Source organism: Scomber japonicus, chromosome 4 (assembly GCF_027409825.1).
Source record: "Scomber japonicus isolate fScoJap1 chromosome 4, fScoJap1.pri, whole genome shotgun sequence".
Taxonomy (NCBI): Eukaryota; Metazoa; Chordata; class Actinopteri; order Scombriformes; family Scombridae; genus Scomber; species Scomber japonicus.
Window position 1 is genome coordinate 12822261 of NC_070581.1, and position 16624 is coordinate 12838884.

At 41.0% G+C, this 16624-nt stretch overlaps 1 protein-coding gene across 1 annotated transcript; it reads left to right on the forward strand.

Annotated features, from left to right (window-relative positions):
- The first annotated feature begins 547 nt into the window (after positions 1 to 547).
- On the forward strand, positions 548 to 15682 carry LOC128357333 (transketolase-like). Its single transcript, XM_053317661.1, has 14 exons — positions 548 to 802; positions 2754 to 2871; positions 3512 to 3625; positions 4571 to 4668; positions 7475 to 7666; positions 8408 to 8526; positions 9455 to 9651; positions 9791 to 9955; positions 11073 to 11229; positions 12134 to 12264; positions 12378 to 12461; positions 12584 to 12677; positions 12835 to 12957; positions 15201 to 15682. Exons 1-14 carry the CDS (start codon positions 696 to 698, stop codon positions 15386 to 15388), a joined length of 1887 nt encoding a protein of 628 aa, XP_053173636.1. The 5' UTR covers positions 548 to 695; the 3' UTR covers positions 15389 to 15682.
- The last annotated feature ends 942 nt before the right edge of the window (positions 15683 to 16624 follow it).

Sequence of the window (16624 nt, forward strand, 5' to 3'; positions counted from 1 at the left end):
AGTGAAAGCATCTAGAGACCTATTTATAGGTTACTGTATATACATGCATGTGTGTGTGTGTGTGTGCATGCATTTACAGCCTGCATAGTTGCATGTGGGGATGGAAATATGAATATAATCTCTTTCATTCAGTGTGAAGATGGGCTACAAATATAGGCAGAAATAATGAAGTGTAGTTTGCTGCTGTTTCATATGTGCAACCACATAGTTTGGTTGTGTCATTTTTATACAAATCTGACAGTTTATTATTCATTTAGCCTTAAGTCGTCACATTTGCTTTATACAGGAGCCTCACTGTTTGTTTGAAACATGTCATCAGATACAATAGGACGCGTTGCTGCACTATTGAGATTGAACCTGTGCCTCCCCGACAAAACTGCGTGTGAGCGTGCGTGTGGCCTTGGCCCAAAACCTTCCTACTATTGGCTGTGCTCATGCGTGACAGTTTGGAGTAACTGTAGGCTCCTTTTAGCCCTAGATTAGCCATATTCATAGGCTTTGCTTGCAAACACGCCCCCTCCCGCCGTCTCCCTCTATCAGGTTCAACGGCACTGTCTCTTTTTAACCCCTGCGATCGACCGCTGCGCACTCATCGCCTGCATTCTCTGGGCAGCAGACCGGGGACTTTTAACTCTTAACTCCTTTTAACAGGCGTGTGTGTGCGTGTGTGTGCTCTACTTCGGTGCATCGGCCAGATGGAGGACTACCATAAACCGGACCAGCAGACCGTGCAGGCGCTCAGGAACATCGCCACCCGGCTCCGGATCAACTCCATCAAGGCGACAACTGCAGCGGGCAGCGGGTAAGAGGCGGAGGAGAGAGAGATTAAACCGAGCTGCAGAGTATGACACCCAAAAAACAGTTACTGTCCTGGTATGATTACTGTATGATGTATACGCTTGTCTTTTTGAAGGACGCATTATTAAAAAAAATAAATAAACATAAAATTTTTAAGACTATGGTAAGATAGCAGATGGATGCAGAATATACAAATATTTGCGTCCTGTGTGATGTGCGTAAAATGAATGACTTTTAAAAAAACAGTTCAGTGCCAAAATACTTTGTGCGCAATTTACGCACTTCTCCAGTCGTTAGATTAAAGGGTCAGAGTTCAGTGTCTTGTCATTTTGACATCTTGATTTCACTTTATGAGCTTTTTACGACTTTCTGCATTTAATCACCAAACGTGTTTGCTTTGCCCGACCGCGTCCTCAAATAATAAAACACTAAATATATTTCTACGATTTGGAGGCTGGGTCACAGACTGCTGCAGGTGCGCCAGTGCTCTGCTCCCTCTCTAACATTTAACGTTATGTGATCGGTTATGTAACGGAGGAGGAGCACAGACCGGATCGGTGCATGCAGACCCATGCAGTGGTGCGGTTCACGGGGCGACGTGTTGTGAGGACGCACCGGAATGGAACCGGCGGACGCATGTGCAGCTTGTCACTGCAGTGTCAAACAAATAGATTTACATAGAAAAATACATCCGGTGAGACATTTCGGAATAAAATCCATAATGACAAACGTTCTGTAACGTATTTGAAGAGATAGAAAATGTCACATTACGATGGAAATAGATTGTAACGGCGGTTTCTGAGATCTGTAGATAGACTTTTGTTCTTTAGACATTTAAGACATGCTCCTAGAGAGGAGCTGTATGAATGAGCCCGGTCAAAGAGAAGCTGATTCCTATTCAGTCAAAAAAATAACAAAAGAAATTTTAGTTTGAGCTTTCAAACATAAAAACCTTGAATAGATCTAAACTTTGTAGAACATTCTTACTTAAAATTTATATCCGAGGCTCATCTCTTCCCGTGAAGTATGAGGGATGGCAGAGAGGAGGAGAGTATAATTTTACCATTTTACAGTTTCAAGATAACTCTGAAATACTCTGTTTTATCTTTTTTTTATCAATAAAATGAGTCAGCAGGAGCATTTATGACCAGGTATTTTAGATGTGGACAGCTGGTGTTTACTGCAACATGGACAGAATAAACTGAGACTGTGACTGTTCACTTCATTTTATTAAAGGTCATTATTTTATCACAGCTGGCATTTCAACGGTAGCATCCATAAATATGACATAGGTCACCTTTTCACCCTTTTATATGACATCCTTCATCCCTCAGAAGTTTGTAATTATTCATCATCATTTGCTGTTTTTACTTTTGCTCATTTTTTTTATCATTATTTGATCACATTTCCCATTTCAGGATATTAAGGGAATCGGCCTTCATGCAGGAGGCATGAGTGAGGTATTACTGGCATGTGGTTGGAAAATAAACAGAAGAATAACATGCAAGAGATAGATTTTCATTATAACCCGCACACTGAATGATGTCTTTGTATACAACTATATGTGTGCATGAATGAATGAAAGGGAGAAACATCTTCCAAATGCATTTTCACATTTTGGTGTGTGTGTGCGTGTGTGTTTTGAGAGAAACTATAAATGTACTTACTGTGTGTTTGACCCTGACAAAGCCAATCAGACTAGAGCACCGTCTGCCTAACTCTCTGACTACAGATGGTGCGGCATGAATTAACCCACTACTACTACACTGCAGATCAGACTGTCAAACAATTCTGATTGCCACTATTGTCTCGTTTTTTTTCTGGTTTTGGATCTGTGTGTACAGTTTGCTCTGGACACGATTATACATTTGAAATAGAGGAGAAAGGAGGAAGATTGTATTTATTTATTTAAATGTTGCATGACTAATTTCTCTCTCACCATCATTTCCTTGCAGTCATCCGTCATCATGTTGCAGCGTGGCAGAAATCATGTCTGTGCTGTTCTTTCATTCCATGAAGTATCGACCCGAAGACCCCCGTAACTCCAACAATGATCGCTTCATCCTCTCCAAGGTAGCACGCACATCTAAATGTCATCCATGTTTGCAGTAGGTGCATTTGTGCAAGTAATTATCTATAGAAAGCTGCTCCGTATTTATTAGTTTGACAAAAAATTCAGATTTAAGTCCTGTAGTTGATAGACTATATGCTACTGGATTATCTGAGAAATGAGCTCTGAAATAAGTTTCAAACTTGGATGAAATATTAATTTAAGTTGCCAAATGCCTTTAAGCAGACTGTTAAGTTATTAACAGTGCTCTGATTGATCGTGGAATTCCTGAATATGTAGGTGTGTTTTTCCTGTGTGTGTGTGTGTGTATGTGTATGTGTGTGCCTTTGTTAACCTTTCTGGTTAAACAGAAAATTCCCTGTTGTGCCTCTCCACCTACACTGTACTTGTTCAGCTTAATTGACTTTTGCAGGCTATTTTTCACCCATGATTAGCTTCTTCATAATTTGATGTCTTAAAGGTGCCAGTGGCAAATTCCACACTTCACTCTGCCAAATTTCATGCCTGATTTGAGGCGTATACACCTGAGAATAAGAACGTTCCTTTTCTTTCTCACACATCTCATTTAACAAGGGAGCTCTTCGTTCCGTTTGTGCAGGAAATGCCGGTTTTTTCAAATGTCTTTCACTTTTGTCTCCTCAGGGTCACGCAGCCCCAGTGCTGTATGCTGTGTGGGCGGAGACGGGCTACCTGAAGGAGAATGAGCTCCTCAACCTCCGCAAGGTTGACTCCATCCTGGAGGGACATCCTGTGCCGGTAAGGTTGCATTCAGACTTGCAGTAAGTTGTGAGTCTGATAACTCATGCATCCAAATATACCAACCTATATGCATTAAGAAAGCATCAAAAAAGTACTATTCTGTGAAAAGCAAATCAAGAGTAAAGCAGTGCTCAGAGTCACAACTTAAATATCTTTTCTGATACATGTTGAGAACAGATCCCTGAGCTTTCTCTTGATATTTCCCACCAACTCAAACATCATATTGCAAACATTTGAAGCTTCTGGTTAAGGCTGACTTTGCCCATCGCCTCTTCCTGCATGTGACTGTCTGTCAGACTCTTGCTTACAGCTTGGTGACAGCATCTAAGAATCTTAAAATATTAATATGACATCACTGTGTACGTCACTGGATGTAGCCATACTGAAACCTTCAAATGTGTTGCCCTTCAAAACCTTAAAGCTGTTTAGGATAGTCTGATCATCTCTGCTAGAAACGGTTTGAATATAACTCACACTGCACTGTAAATGTATGTGCCTAAATATGTTAGTTCCTGTAATGAGAGATTATTTTCTCTTACCACCCCAAAAAGGTAGCAAATGATTACTTAAGAACATGTTCACACACTACACATTATGTACATGTAGAAATAGCACGCACACAGATAACAGACACACTGTACAGAGGCAAAGACGTAGTGACAAAGATGTTCTTGTGTGACAGAGATGGTCCGTCCTTAGCTCCTTTCTCCTCTGCTCCAGACATTAATGACCCCATGTTCACAATAAGCCAGACGCTGACACAGTGTTGGACACAGACTGTACTGTTACAGTCCAAACAGTTTGACTGTATTTACTTGGACATTATGAAATTAAAAAGAATGAATCCGCTGTATGGTTATGCTTAAATAATAATACTTGATCTATCGTGCAGTCTTCTCAACAAAAGGTATGTTGTGTGTGTTTGTGTATGTGTGCTAACAGAAGCAGCAGTTTGTGGATGTGGCCACTGGATCTCTGGGTCAGGGGCTGGGAGCTGCTTGTGGAATGGCCTACACTGGAAAGTATTTTGACAAGGCCAGGTAACTATCCACACAAACTATCCTTTGAGGGGACAAAGAGCATTACAACATGCAGAAAACATACATGTAGTAGCACCATGGCTCAGCTGGCATCTATAGAGAGTATGAAATTATGCATGGCAGACTGTACGCTACAGCGAGTTGTGCTGACATGTGACATTTCAGCCTGGAGCTTTGGATCAAACCCTCCCTGACAGGTGTTGTCTAAGTTGACATTTAGGTAGCCACCCTGAGAGCAGGAGCGATGACCTCCGATCAGTTTTACCTTTTAGATCAGGATGAATGAACGACCAGGAATCTGTGATCAGAAATAACTCCAGAAAGAGAGAAAAAAATCAGTAACGGGGGTTATTTTGTCAAAGGTGGAATTCAAATGTAGAGATTAATATTGCATCAATGCCATTTAAAAAAAAACAAAAAAACAGAGCAGCTCCAACATATTTACATCACAATAGACTGATGCACACCTCAGCTGAATGTTAGTGGAGTTGCATCGCTCTAACAGATCAGTCCACATGTGTCTCCTTTGTTCTAGCGTGATCTAGAAAGAGCCATGTGGCTTTCAGTGCGACAATAGAGAGCACGAGAGAGTTGCGTGGCCTGTAATAGGACACATCACCCACATTTCTTTTACAGATATGATACCGAAGCAATTTGAGCAACATAGTTTGACATATTTTTGCTGTTAACAAAAAATAGGGAGACCATGTCCGATGCAGTTTTGTTTTTTGCACACAGCAGATGTAGTGAAACAGGCGCTCAGGGAATGCCATACTTGCAGTCTGAGTTGGCTGCCCTTGATATCGCTCTCTCTCTGTGTCTCTGTCTATCTGTCTCTCTCCCTCTCTCTTTCTCTCTCTGTCTGTCTCTCTGCATTCTGTGTGCAGTCGATTGTTTCTGCTCTAATAATCACACATGCGAGAGCACAATTCCTCCCTCATCTCTCCTTCCTCCTCGCTCTATCCCTTCATCTCCTTTCCAAAAGATGCCAAAATCCCTGGTGTCTGTTGCATCTCCGTACACACGAGTGATTATACTGTAGTGTGCCATGCATGTGATCGCTATACTGTGCGTGCACAAGGGCATGTAGGTTTTCCTTGCGATGCTCAGAGCAGCTTGTCAAGCTAATTTGATGCAGCACAATGGCTAAACACTCACTTAGAAGGCTGCATCGCTGGTTTCATAACACAATGTGGGGTTAAATGGCAACTATATCACAGCATCCTAGACGCACACATTAACAGACACGCTCCACTCTACAGTTTCTTCTGGAGTGCAGCAAGCATGAAAATGCATGACCTTGATGAAGTGCTGTTCAGTAGGATAATGAAGAAATGCTAAATAAAAAAACTTTAATCTTTGAGTATGTTACATTTTTATTTCTGGTCAGACTGTAGCAGGAAACAAACATCCAAACCAGGTTGTTGTTTATTTAAAAAAAAAAAAAAAAGATACACGCATGAACCTGTCAAATATGTTTATCAGCAGCACTGAGATGAGGCTGAATACCTCACACTGTTCATTACTTCATGCTCGAGTGGGTCCGGTTCAATATTCTGCAGTAGTAAATATAAAGGATATGAAATTACTGAATGAAACACACACACAGTTTCTCCTCGTGCTTGTTCACGCTCTGTAGCAAACCTGAAAGATAATTCAACCAGGGTATTGATTGCAAGTTTCTTCCTCGTTGGTTTTGAGTTGGCAGGGTGTAATGGTGTGGGTGACACAAAGAGATGAAGGTGTGTGTGTATGTGTGTGCCAGTTGGACGGATTAGGGATGTATTAAAGGAGCGGTATCGTCTCGTCTTGATCTGTTTTTCTCATTTTGCAAAGACAGGATGAAAGAGAAAGGAATGCACACATACACAGTCTAATCTTGTTAGTTAGTCTTGTTAGTCTTGATCTTGTTGTTTATCGGTATCAGCTTTGGCAATATATCTTATAGTTGATCACACCCTGAAGAAGAAGAATAAAAAAGATCGCTTCATAGTTTATTTTACAGAAATCTATAAAATGAGTTATCCACCTTTTTAAAAAATGCAACTGCCGCTCTTATAACATCTTATTTTACACTTGCTAGTACAAATCTGACTAAAGTACCTTTCAGACCAAGAAAAGGCATTTGTTTCAGATTTTGCTCAGTGCATCAGATATCATCATTATGAACGGGAGAGGACACCTTTCGGGTTTAGAGATCAGTGTAACTATTGTCACTGTCCTCCTCTCCCACTTTTTCCCTTCAGTCTCAAATCTTTACCTCTTTTCTCTCTCTCTCTCTCTCTCTCTCTCTCTCTCTCTCTCTCTCTCTCTCTCTCTCTCTCTCTCTCTCCCTCCATCTTCCTCTCCCTCTCTCTCATCTCTCCCTCTGTGGAATTCATTCCCTTTTTTCTCTTCCTTCTCTTCTTTCTCTATTTTCTTTTGGTGCTGTGTGTGTTTTTTCTTTGCGCTCGGGGTTGGCATGCGTGGTATAATGCGGCATGTCTCGGCCTATCTTCCAGCTTTAATGAGAATGTGTCTATTTGACTGGAAAGCTGTCAGGAGTCGTTACGCCACGGGAGCAACTAGTGAGGATGATCAGAGCGCAGTGGGGAGGGTGAAATGTGTGCGTGTGTGTGAGTGTAGGTGTGAGGGTCAGCTGTCACACTGAACCCTATAGAAAGATGGGAGGATGTGCTGAGGGGAAAACAGAGCTGATATGAAAAATTACCTCTCTCCACTGTTTATTCATCTCTTTTTAAGAATCTATTCATCTGTCTAAATTCTGAATTAATTGAAAACGTGAAATCTCCCTCTCTGTTTGAAGCTATCGGGTGTTCTGCCTGCTGGGTGATGGAGAGATGTCCGAGGGCTCGGTGTGGGAGGCTATGGCCTTCGCCTCCTACTACCAGCTGGACAACCTGGTGGCCATCTTGGACATCAACCGCCTGGGTCAGAGCGACCCGGCGCCCCTCCAGCACCACGTAGAGAAGTACCAGAGACGCTGCGAGGCCTTTGGGTGAGCAGGGGAAGTCAGAGGGTACAGGAGAGAGCACAGGAGGTTTTTCAGAGAGTTGGCAGTAGGAGTGAAAGAAAATCTAAAGTGTTAAAAAAGTGAATTAAACTCGAGAAATAATGATAAATAAATCATATTGGGAAACATTTGGTGGTTTAGGGTTAGGGTTAGGCATATGTGAGGATCTGCTGTCTGTATTTTATTTTTGTGAATATCAAACCAGATGAGAAATTTGATGGGCTCTGCATTGTCTGACATTATATAGACTTAAATATTAGTCAGTTTATCAAAAAATTATTATTTTTAGATTAGATATTAAGAATAATCATCCCATTGCAACCTTTGTGTTGTTTGATTTTCTCACCATGTGACTGTTTAAATGCAACTTTGTGCACACACATTGAAAACCTCACTAAAGCCTCAGGACAGTGTCTAAATAAAAGTTGAGATGACATGTTTCTGAAAACCAAAAAGTGTTGTCAACAGTACAAAAATACAATAATAATATTTTTTTATGTCACCTTTCACCCAACACTTGAAGTTTATGAGCTGAGATGCTTATTATAACAGTACAAAGGATTTCAGTGCCATCACATGTAGGGTCAATGGTGATGACCTGCTAAAATTCCAGTGGGATTATTTCATAAAAAGGGGGGAGAGAGGTTATTCATTCAGGAGGCCCATAGCTCCTAGCAGCGCTCCTGTAGGACTACCTTTAAAGTTGGATTTTCTCTGTTTTCACAGCTGGCATGCCATCATTGTGGATGGACACAGTGTGGAGGAGCTGTGCAAGGTGCTGAGTCAGCCCCGTCACCAGCCACTCGCCATCATTGCCAAGACCATTAAGGGCAAGGGCATCCCAGGTACAATAATCAGTCACATACAGTGTGTGAGGTTTAAATATTAGTGCTATCCTGTAATATATAAAGTTTTAGAAGAGTTATTTTGTTCTTCAGGAATCCCCAAATAGTGTATAGAGGATGCTAACTGCTAAAATGTGCCCCACAATCTTAAATTCTGTACCAAAATGTTGTACTAAAACTCTCAGAGCAGTGTTATAACCATGATGTTAAGCATTTATTGTTAACCTGCTCCAAAACCCTGTTTGTAAGTGATGGCTTTGTAAAACGGTGGCAACTGACTGGGAATAATAGTTCTGTCAGAAATTTTTTTAACGGCCCCAGGGACCCACCGTCACTCAGAGGGGCCCTTACTTGCTGTAATCCTGACAGCGCTTTAGTGCTTTAGCTGCTGCAGCTCCGTAATCCCTCAGAATGTGTAGGATACACTTCCAGCAACATCCCATTGTGCTCATGTTGTGATAACAGTGAGGGGGAGTGTGTGTGAGCGTGTGTGAGGGGGAGAAAGAGGGAGAGACGCAAAGAAAGGTAAAGAGACAGTTGTTATAACAGCTAGGTAGAGGAGTATGTCTTTGTTTACATACGATTGTTTCAGAAATGGTGAGTGTTGGTATAAGCCTACAGCCTCTTGACTCTAACCTTTGACCTATGAAGTGACTCACTGAAGTGGAAGATTGTTGTATGTGACAGCATATTGCACATTATGCATGTGCACATGCATAATGTGCACATGCATAATGTATGTAAGTACTATGAACATCAGGAGGGGGTTGGTTTATAGAGTATATGTACTTTTATATATTCTGGGTCAAAATGTTCATCTAAACTTGATTAATACTACAAGTGCATACATGTAAACTTTGATGGCCCCATCAGATTCACTATCTGTAATTTTAGTCCCGTGTCATAACATACAATGTGTGTGTTTCAGCGGCTGAGGATAAGATGGGCTGGCATGGTAAACCCCTGCCCAAAGACATGGCCGAGGGTGTGATCAAGGAGCTCCAGAGTCGTATCGTCAGTTGCAACAAGCGCCTCTACCCTGCTCCGCCCAACGAGGATGCGTCACCTGTCAGTCTGCGCAACATCCGCATGCCGAGCGCACCCAGCTACAAACCTGGAGACAAGGTAGACAAGCTGAGATGTCTTGAATAATCTTTAAAACTCAACCACATGGGTTTTAAATTCTATTAAATATTTGGGATAGCTCAACTTTTTTGGACAGAAAAGAATAATAGCTTTTGTCTTTTTGTCTCTCCGTAACCAGATTGCTACAAGGAAGGCGTACGGTATGGCTCTGGCCAAGCTGGGCCGTTACAACGATCACGTGGTGGCTCTGGATGGAGATACCAAGAACTCCACCTTCTCTGAGCTCTTCAAGAACGAACACCCCAACCGCTATGTGGAGTGCTACATTGCTGAGCAGAACATGGTACGAAAGAGATGTTAGTTCTCCAGTTAGAGAGCTAAAAAGGTTTTTGGACCAGCAAATAATATATGAAGATGAAAGGTCATATAAAAACATCAGGTGTGCTCAAAAAACATTGATCTCTTTACATACACATCTTCAAAAATCCTGACAGTCAAGTCTAGTGTAATAACAGATGCTGTCATCAATCAATACATAACAGAAGCTATTAAAACTCCCATACAATAAAGAACATTTTGGCATCAATTTTAAGAATTTGTATACACGTTTATCCACCAATCTGTAATCCTCTGTTGTTTCTTGGTGTTACTGCAGTCAAAAGTGTTTCTGTTGTCACATAATACCCTGAGTAGTGTAACCTAACTACCCTCCAGTGCTCATGTTCTAGTTTTGGTAATATCAATATAATATAATATCATTATAGGGATTAATTAAAAAACTGCAGCATCATGAATGAACATGAAGTAAAGTGTAATTATGTCCTTATACTCTGTGGGCTTTTCTGAGCCTTTTAATAACAGTGACCTCAACAACAAGGGCTTACTGTGCAGTCATTACATTAATTACAGATTAAACCCAGGTGCATGTGGTACTATGAGGATAGTTTAGTGTTTCAAATTATGAATGGTATTCATTTTGATACTTGCATTCTCAACATATTTTTAAGAATTAGGTTGTTTTAACCCCCTGAATCACTAAATAATTTCCGTAAATGTTGAATGTATTGAGTGCTGCAGGTAAAACCAAGGCTAAAGTTATTATAGTGGCTCTGTGAGGATGTCAGTATGTTAATATGCTCACAGTGATAATGTTAGTTTGTTGATGTATAGCATATATTTTAACCATGTTAACATAATAGTTTAGCATGTTAGCATGCAAATATTTGCTAATTACCATTGAACACAAAGTACATCTCAGGCAGATATTAATTTTGTAGGTATTTTATCATAAAAGTATTGGACAAATTTGGATTTTTACCTGTTGCTAATGTTAGATCAAAGTTAAGAGATCATCAAAGTCATTGTCTGGGAACCAAATTTCATGGTAGTCTGTATGTCCAAATTGATTTGGTCCAAATCTGCAGTATGGAGCTCAGACTCTCTCTCTCCTCTTTCTACAGGTGAGCGTGGCGATAGGTTGTGCCGTACGGGACCGTAATGTGGTGTTTGCCAGCACCTTCGCAACGTTCTTCTCCCGGGCCTACGACCAGCTGCGCATGGCGGCCATCTCTGAGAGCAACATCAACCTCTGTGGCTCCCACTGCGGTGTCTCCATCGGTCAGCATCCATCTCTCCTTCCACCCATTATAGCCAGAATGATTTGACCTTTGACCTTTCAGTGACATTCAGATTAGAGAGGGAAGATAAACATGATTTCATTGGTACAGATTAGGGTGGTGAACATTTTTGTTAGCATATACAGTGACTGTGATAGGGTTAGGGTTAGTGTAGTGACCTTGTACGCAAGTGACTATTAACTACTAACCGCTGTTATAACAAATCACACACCACTGTCAATGTACTATTCTTCCATTTTAAACCAATCACAGCCTCAGTGACCTTTGACTACTAGACTGAAGTTGCTACATTCATTATGACATTTACTGTCACCCAACGTTCCTTTCACTTTTCTTAACTTCAGTTTGGCACAGGTCTGCTTTTGGATTTAGTTAGCCCACTGATGGATTAAAAAAAACAAAAAAAACAAGTCAAACTCATATAATATTTTTAAAATGAGTAAACTGGTCAAATAACCCAAAATTATGTTGTACATTGCCTTGTCACGTTTTTGCTTTGTTAATATCACTGCAGTGGGTCGAACCTTTCCTCAGTGTTTCTTGATTTTACTTTCCCTGTATCCTAAACTTTTTTCCCCCATCTTTTCACCTTCTCTGTTATTGTGTTGTCCATCTCCCTCTCCTGGTATCAGCACTCCTCCCTCCCTTTCTCTCCCTCTCTCTGTGTCACGGAGGTGATGTCAGAGCGGCCTGATTCTTTCACCTCCTCCTCCTCCTCCTTCCCTTTCACCTTCTCCTCCACCTCCTCAGGTACATTGCATGCCCACGTTTCCAGTCTGAATGCATGCCAGTCTACTAGAATACATTTTACAGCCTACAGCAAACATGTGAGTGTTACTGTGTCTAACTTTTGTCTCTTGATGCTGCTGTGTGTGTGTATTCAGGAGAGGACGGGCCCTCTCAGATGGGTCTGGAGGATCTGGCCATGTTTAGAGCCATTCCCATGGCAACCGTCTTCTACCCGAGTGACGGTGTCTCCACTGAAAAGGCTGTGGAGCTTGCTGCCAACACAAAGGTACCTATAATCACCTGTTATAAGAACTGAACTGGAGAGAGAGATATCCAATTTCCTCCTATTCCTCTAATTATAAATACAGATACATGTAGATTATTTCTGGCCTCTTCCAGGGTGTGTGTTTCATCCGAACAAGCCGCCCAGAGAACAACATCATCTACAACTGTAATGAGGACTTCCATGTCGGACAGGCTAAGGTTTGTTTTCCTCTATTATCATAATCATTATCACAATTTATTTATCTGAATAGACTGAATAGACAAGGTGAATATTTTCTTTATGGAGTCCACATAGAAACGTATCTTCCCTTACCTCTCAGGTTGTGTACAAAACCAATGATGACCACGTGACTGTGATTGGAGCAGGAGTGACTCTCCACGAGGCTCTGGCTGCAGCTGAACAGCTAAAGAAAGGTACAGAGAAACAGAGACAGACAGCAAGAAACCAAGTCATGTCGGCAGAAGAGACTGAACAATACACTCTGCTTTATGGCTACGACAAAGTGCAGTCTTTCATATGAAGCGGTTTTGATTGTTCACTGAGCATCCACCTTCCTCTCTCCTCCATCAGAGAGAATCAACATCCGTGTGATCGACCCGTTCACCATCAAACCTCTGGACTCTAAGACCATCATCGACAATGCCAAAGCAACCAGAGGACGCATCATCACAGTGGAGGACCACTACTATGAAGGTGAGGAGGCGGACGATGCTGCAAAAATTACAAAATATCTTCCACAACCACAACAAAAATATTTTCTTTTAATGTCAGAAATCTGGACAAAGAAGGTGCATTTTAACATACATCTTTTCAGTTGAGCAGTACCATTTGTCACGTGTCCTTATCTTTTGTCTCTAATCCACCCTACAGACTCTCTAATACAGTAATACGCTTAAAAATTAATACTTAAAACCCGATTTGTTTTTGAAAGATCATCCTAAAACCAATTTATTTCCTGTGGTATGTCCCTAAAATGATGATTTTACATTTGTATATTTGGTAATATTGATAGATTTACTAATATCTTAAAAAGCCAGAAATGCATGCATTTACAAGGTTCATCTCAGTTCCCAAAAAAGATACATTATATTTCTCTGTAATATTTGGACACATTGAGGAGTATTAAATGCTATTCTTCCTCTTAAATCTACACAATGTTAAAATCATGTCCAGTCAAAATCAGGACAGTCACATCTGTGGGGAGTCCATGGTATTAGCAAGAGCTTTAACTAGCAGAGATTATTACACAGCTGTTCGCATGTTTGTGCTGCTTATGTAGCAGCTCATGAATAAAAAGGCCCAGAGCAGCTAAGGACAAAGGTCTGTTTGCAGATAGAGATGCTCCGAGGAGGCTGGAGTCAGAGCAAGGGCACAGAGAGAAGAAGAGCATGAGGATGGAAGGGAATGAAGTATGAGGATACTGTCTGTGGCAGAGAATTAGGGTGAAGGTTGTTGGTGTGAGGAGATGGAAGATATAGAAAAGGTGAAATGATAAAGAGAGTGTGGATGGGGAAGGGAAGAGAGAGGGTAGAGGAGGAGGAGCTGGGAGAGCCTGTCAGGGTGTCTTAATTTCAGCTCTGGCCTTTGGGCTCTCACTGACCTACATACAGTACCAGCATGACAAAAAAAACAAGCGCCCGAAATTTGCTTCCTCTCTCCCTCATTCCCGTTGTATTGGTGTGTTTATATTATTCCTTTCTCCATCTTTAGATTGTGTCTGTTTACCATAATCAAAAAAAGAGGGCAGCACTGTTGTTTGGTCAGTGCCTTAGCACCTTTAGCTTCACAGACACACACACACACACACACACACACACACACACACACACATATATATATGTGCATGTGTGCGTTGACATTCAAACTAAATAAAGGAAAGTGTTCCAACAACACAATATTTTTGGGATGGCATGAAGGATGTGATGAACAGATTTGTAAATGGAGAGTATAGTGCAACACAAAAATTAGTTTCTAATGATTTACGATTTTCTTTTCTTTTTTTTCTTTTTTTGTTAAAATGATAGTGTTCAAGTTTTTACTGGACTACAGAAGGTCTCTATCAGAAATAACTTTTATTAACAGAAGCTAATAGAAACTAATCCTGATATGTGTGTATGCAACTTGAACTCTGTATAAAGTATAAACTGCTGTGCACTAATGTCTACACTGCTGTTAATATACTGTGTGCTGTGCCCATCCTACATTTTATTGCAGCTCTGAATATGGTAAAACATCAAAGTATACAGTAAGTGACTCAAGATGTTAGTGTAACCTTACAAAAAAAGACAGTTACAAAATATGTTTTTTCTCTCTTTACTCTCCATAGTTACAATGTTTATTAGCAGTGAGTAGCTGCTTCATTCTCATAGTGTGTTGGATTGTGGGATCGCTGTGTCCTTCAGCAACACACACACACAAAACTGAGAAACAGAAGCATAAAGATTAACAGTTTCAAATGTGCAAATGTATTTCTTTATACATTTCTGTCAAGCATTAACATGCCTTTTTCTCTCTTACATTCACACATCAACATACCAGTTAATACATCAACCAAAGGGTGGGAAAATATCAGTAATATGGACAAATTAATGACTTCCTAATTCTTCTCATTCCTAAACATTCATGTTCAGTCAATAAGAAATGTTTGAATGACAGTTTGTAGTGAGATGTTAAAAAAAAGCGTGGGTGGTGAAAGTGAGAGAGGAGATGAGTGAGAAAGTTGAGGAAGGGCTGCAGCGGTCCTGTCAGTCCACATCACATCACGGCAGAGCTCAATTGCCCATGGAGGTGTAAGGGATTTAAAATGACAGAGGGGTGGAGATCAAAAGAAGGAAGGTGGAAGATCTCAGATTAACTAAAACATCTAAATCTGAATTTCAGAAGAACATTTCTCTCAACTATTTTTTTTTGACTGCTCTGTGTCTGTGATTCCACAGGTGGTCTAGGTGAGGCGGTGTGCTCAGCAGTAGTGAACGAGACCGGTTTCACCGTCCACCGCCTGGCCGTTTCCCAGGTGCCCCGCAGCGGCAAGCCCCAAGAGCTGCTCCGAATCTTTGGCATCGACCGTGACGCCATCTCTCAGGCAGTCCGCAAGGTGCTCAGCAGCTCCGCCAACGCCAAGTAAGGATGTTGCAGCAGTGACAGCAGCCATAACGACATGGTAAAGGACTCCGTGGTTGATCTCCATGGAGACAACAAACAAATAAACCAACACAGGAGGGGAGGTACTTCTGGCCCATGCACACCCTCCTCCTCATAAAACAATCTATTAGTATTAATAAAAAAAAAATTAAAAGATAACTTTGTTCCCCTCTTTTAACTGTCATCCATGTGGTTTTGATCCCCCCCCCCCCCCACCCACTCACCCGAGAGTTTTACCCCTTCAGTTTGTGAGTTCAGTAACCCCACCCCACCCCCATCCCCCACCCCTCCTTCACACACTTCCACCCCCTAAACCCTTTCCTACCTCTCAAAGAAAGTTCTGGTACTGCTGTAGTGTTTCAGTATAAGCAGTGAACGTGGTTTGGAGTAAAGTGAATTCTTTTTTATAATTTCTGTGGAACCCCTCTCACTTCTTTGGCGCAGCGTTGTGACATCTACACCCACGACTTTGTAAATCCCACCCCACTAGAGCAGGGTGTGGAGAAACTCTGGTTTGGTCTGTTTTTGAGCACTGACTGTTTTTAATCCTTTTGACCCTGACTTGGATGGGACAGCTTCACACCAATAAAGGGATGGTTTCTTCACAACACGTGTCTGAGGTCTTTCTTGGGGGTTGTGGTTGCATGAAGAGTCAAAGTACATTTTTACATAAAAATCTCTTTTTCTCACATCCTGGAAAGCAAGGAATTTGTTTTGGGAAACAAAGGAATTTGAATATGTTATTGTCTGTTATAGTATGTATGAGTGCATAAAAATTTAACAAAGAAAGATTATTATCCACCTAGCTGCCTTTGTCAGGACATCTCGTAAAGTACAATCACTTCTGTAGCCCATATGTAGCAACTTTTGAAAAAAACTCCTATTTTTAGTCAAGCTATAGCTCTAGCAATGACAACAAAGTTAATTTTGGAAGTCCACGACAATTATCTCTTGTAATAATCTTCACTAATTTTGTGTTTAATCATTATTTTCATATTTCATCCAGCACGCACAAAGAGGTCTAAATTTCTACTAGTTTCAAAATTCAAGTTCATGTGGATACCTTAAAATTAAATATTAAAGACCAACATTTCATCACTATGCTAACACTATTTGTTATAAAGTTAACATTAATTTCATGTTAGTTTGCTCACAGGTCCACTGTTAGCAAGCTATTATGCTAACTGCATTACTGCTAACTTGTTGCCGCTAATTGCAG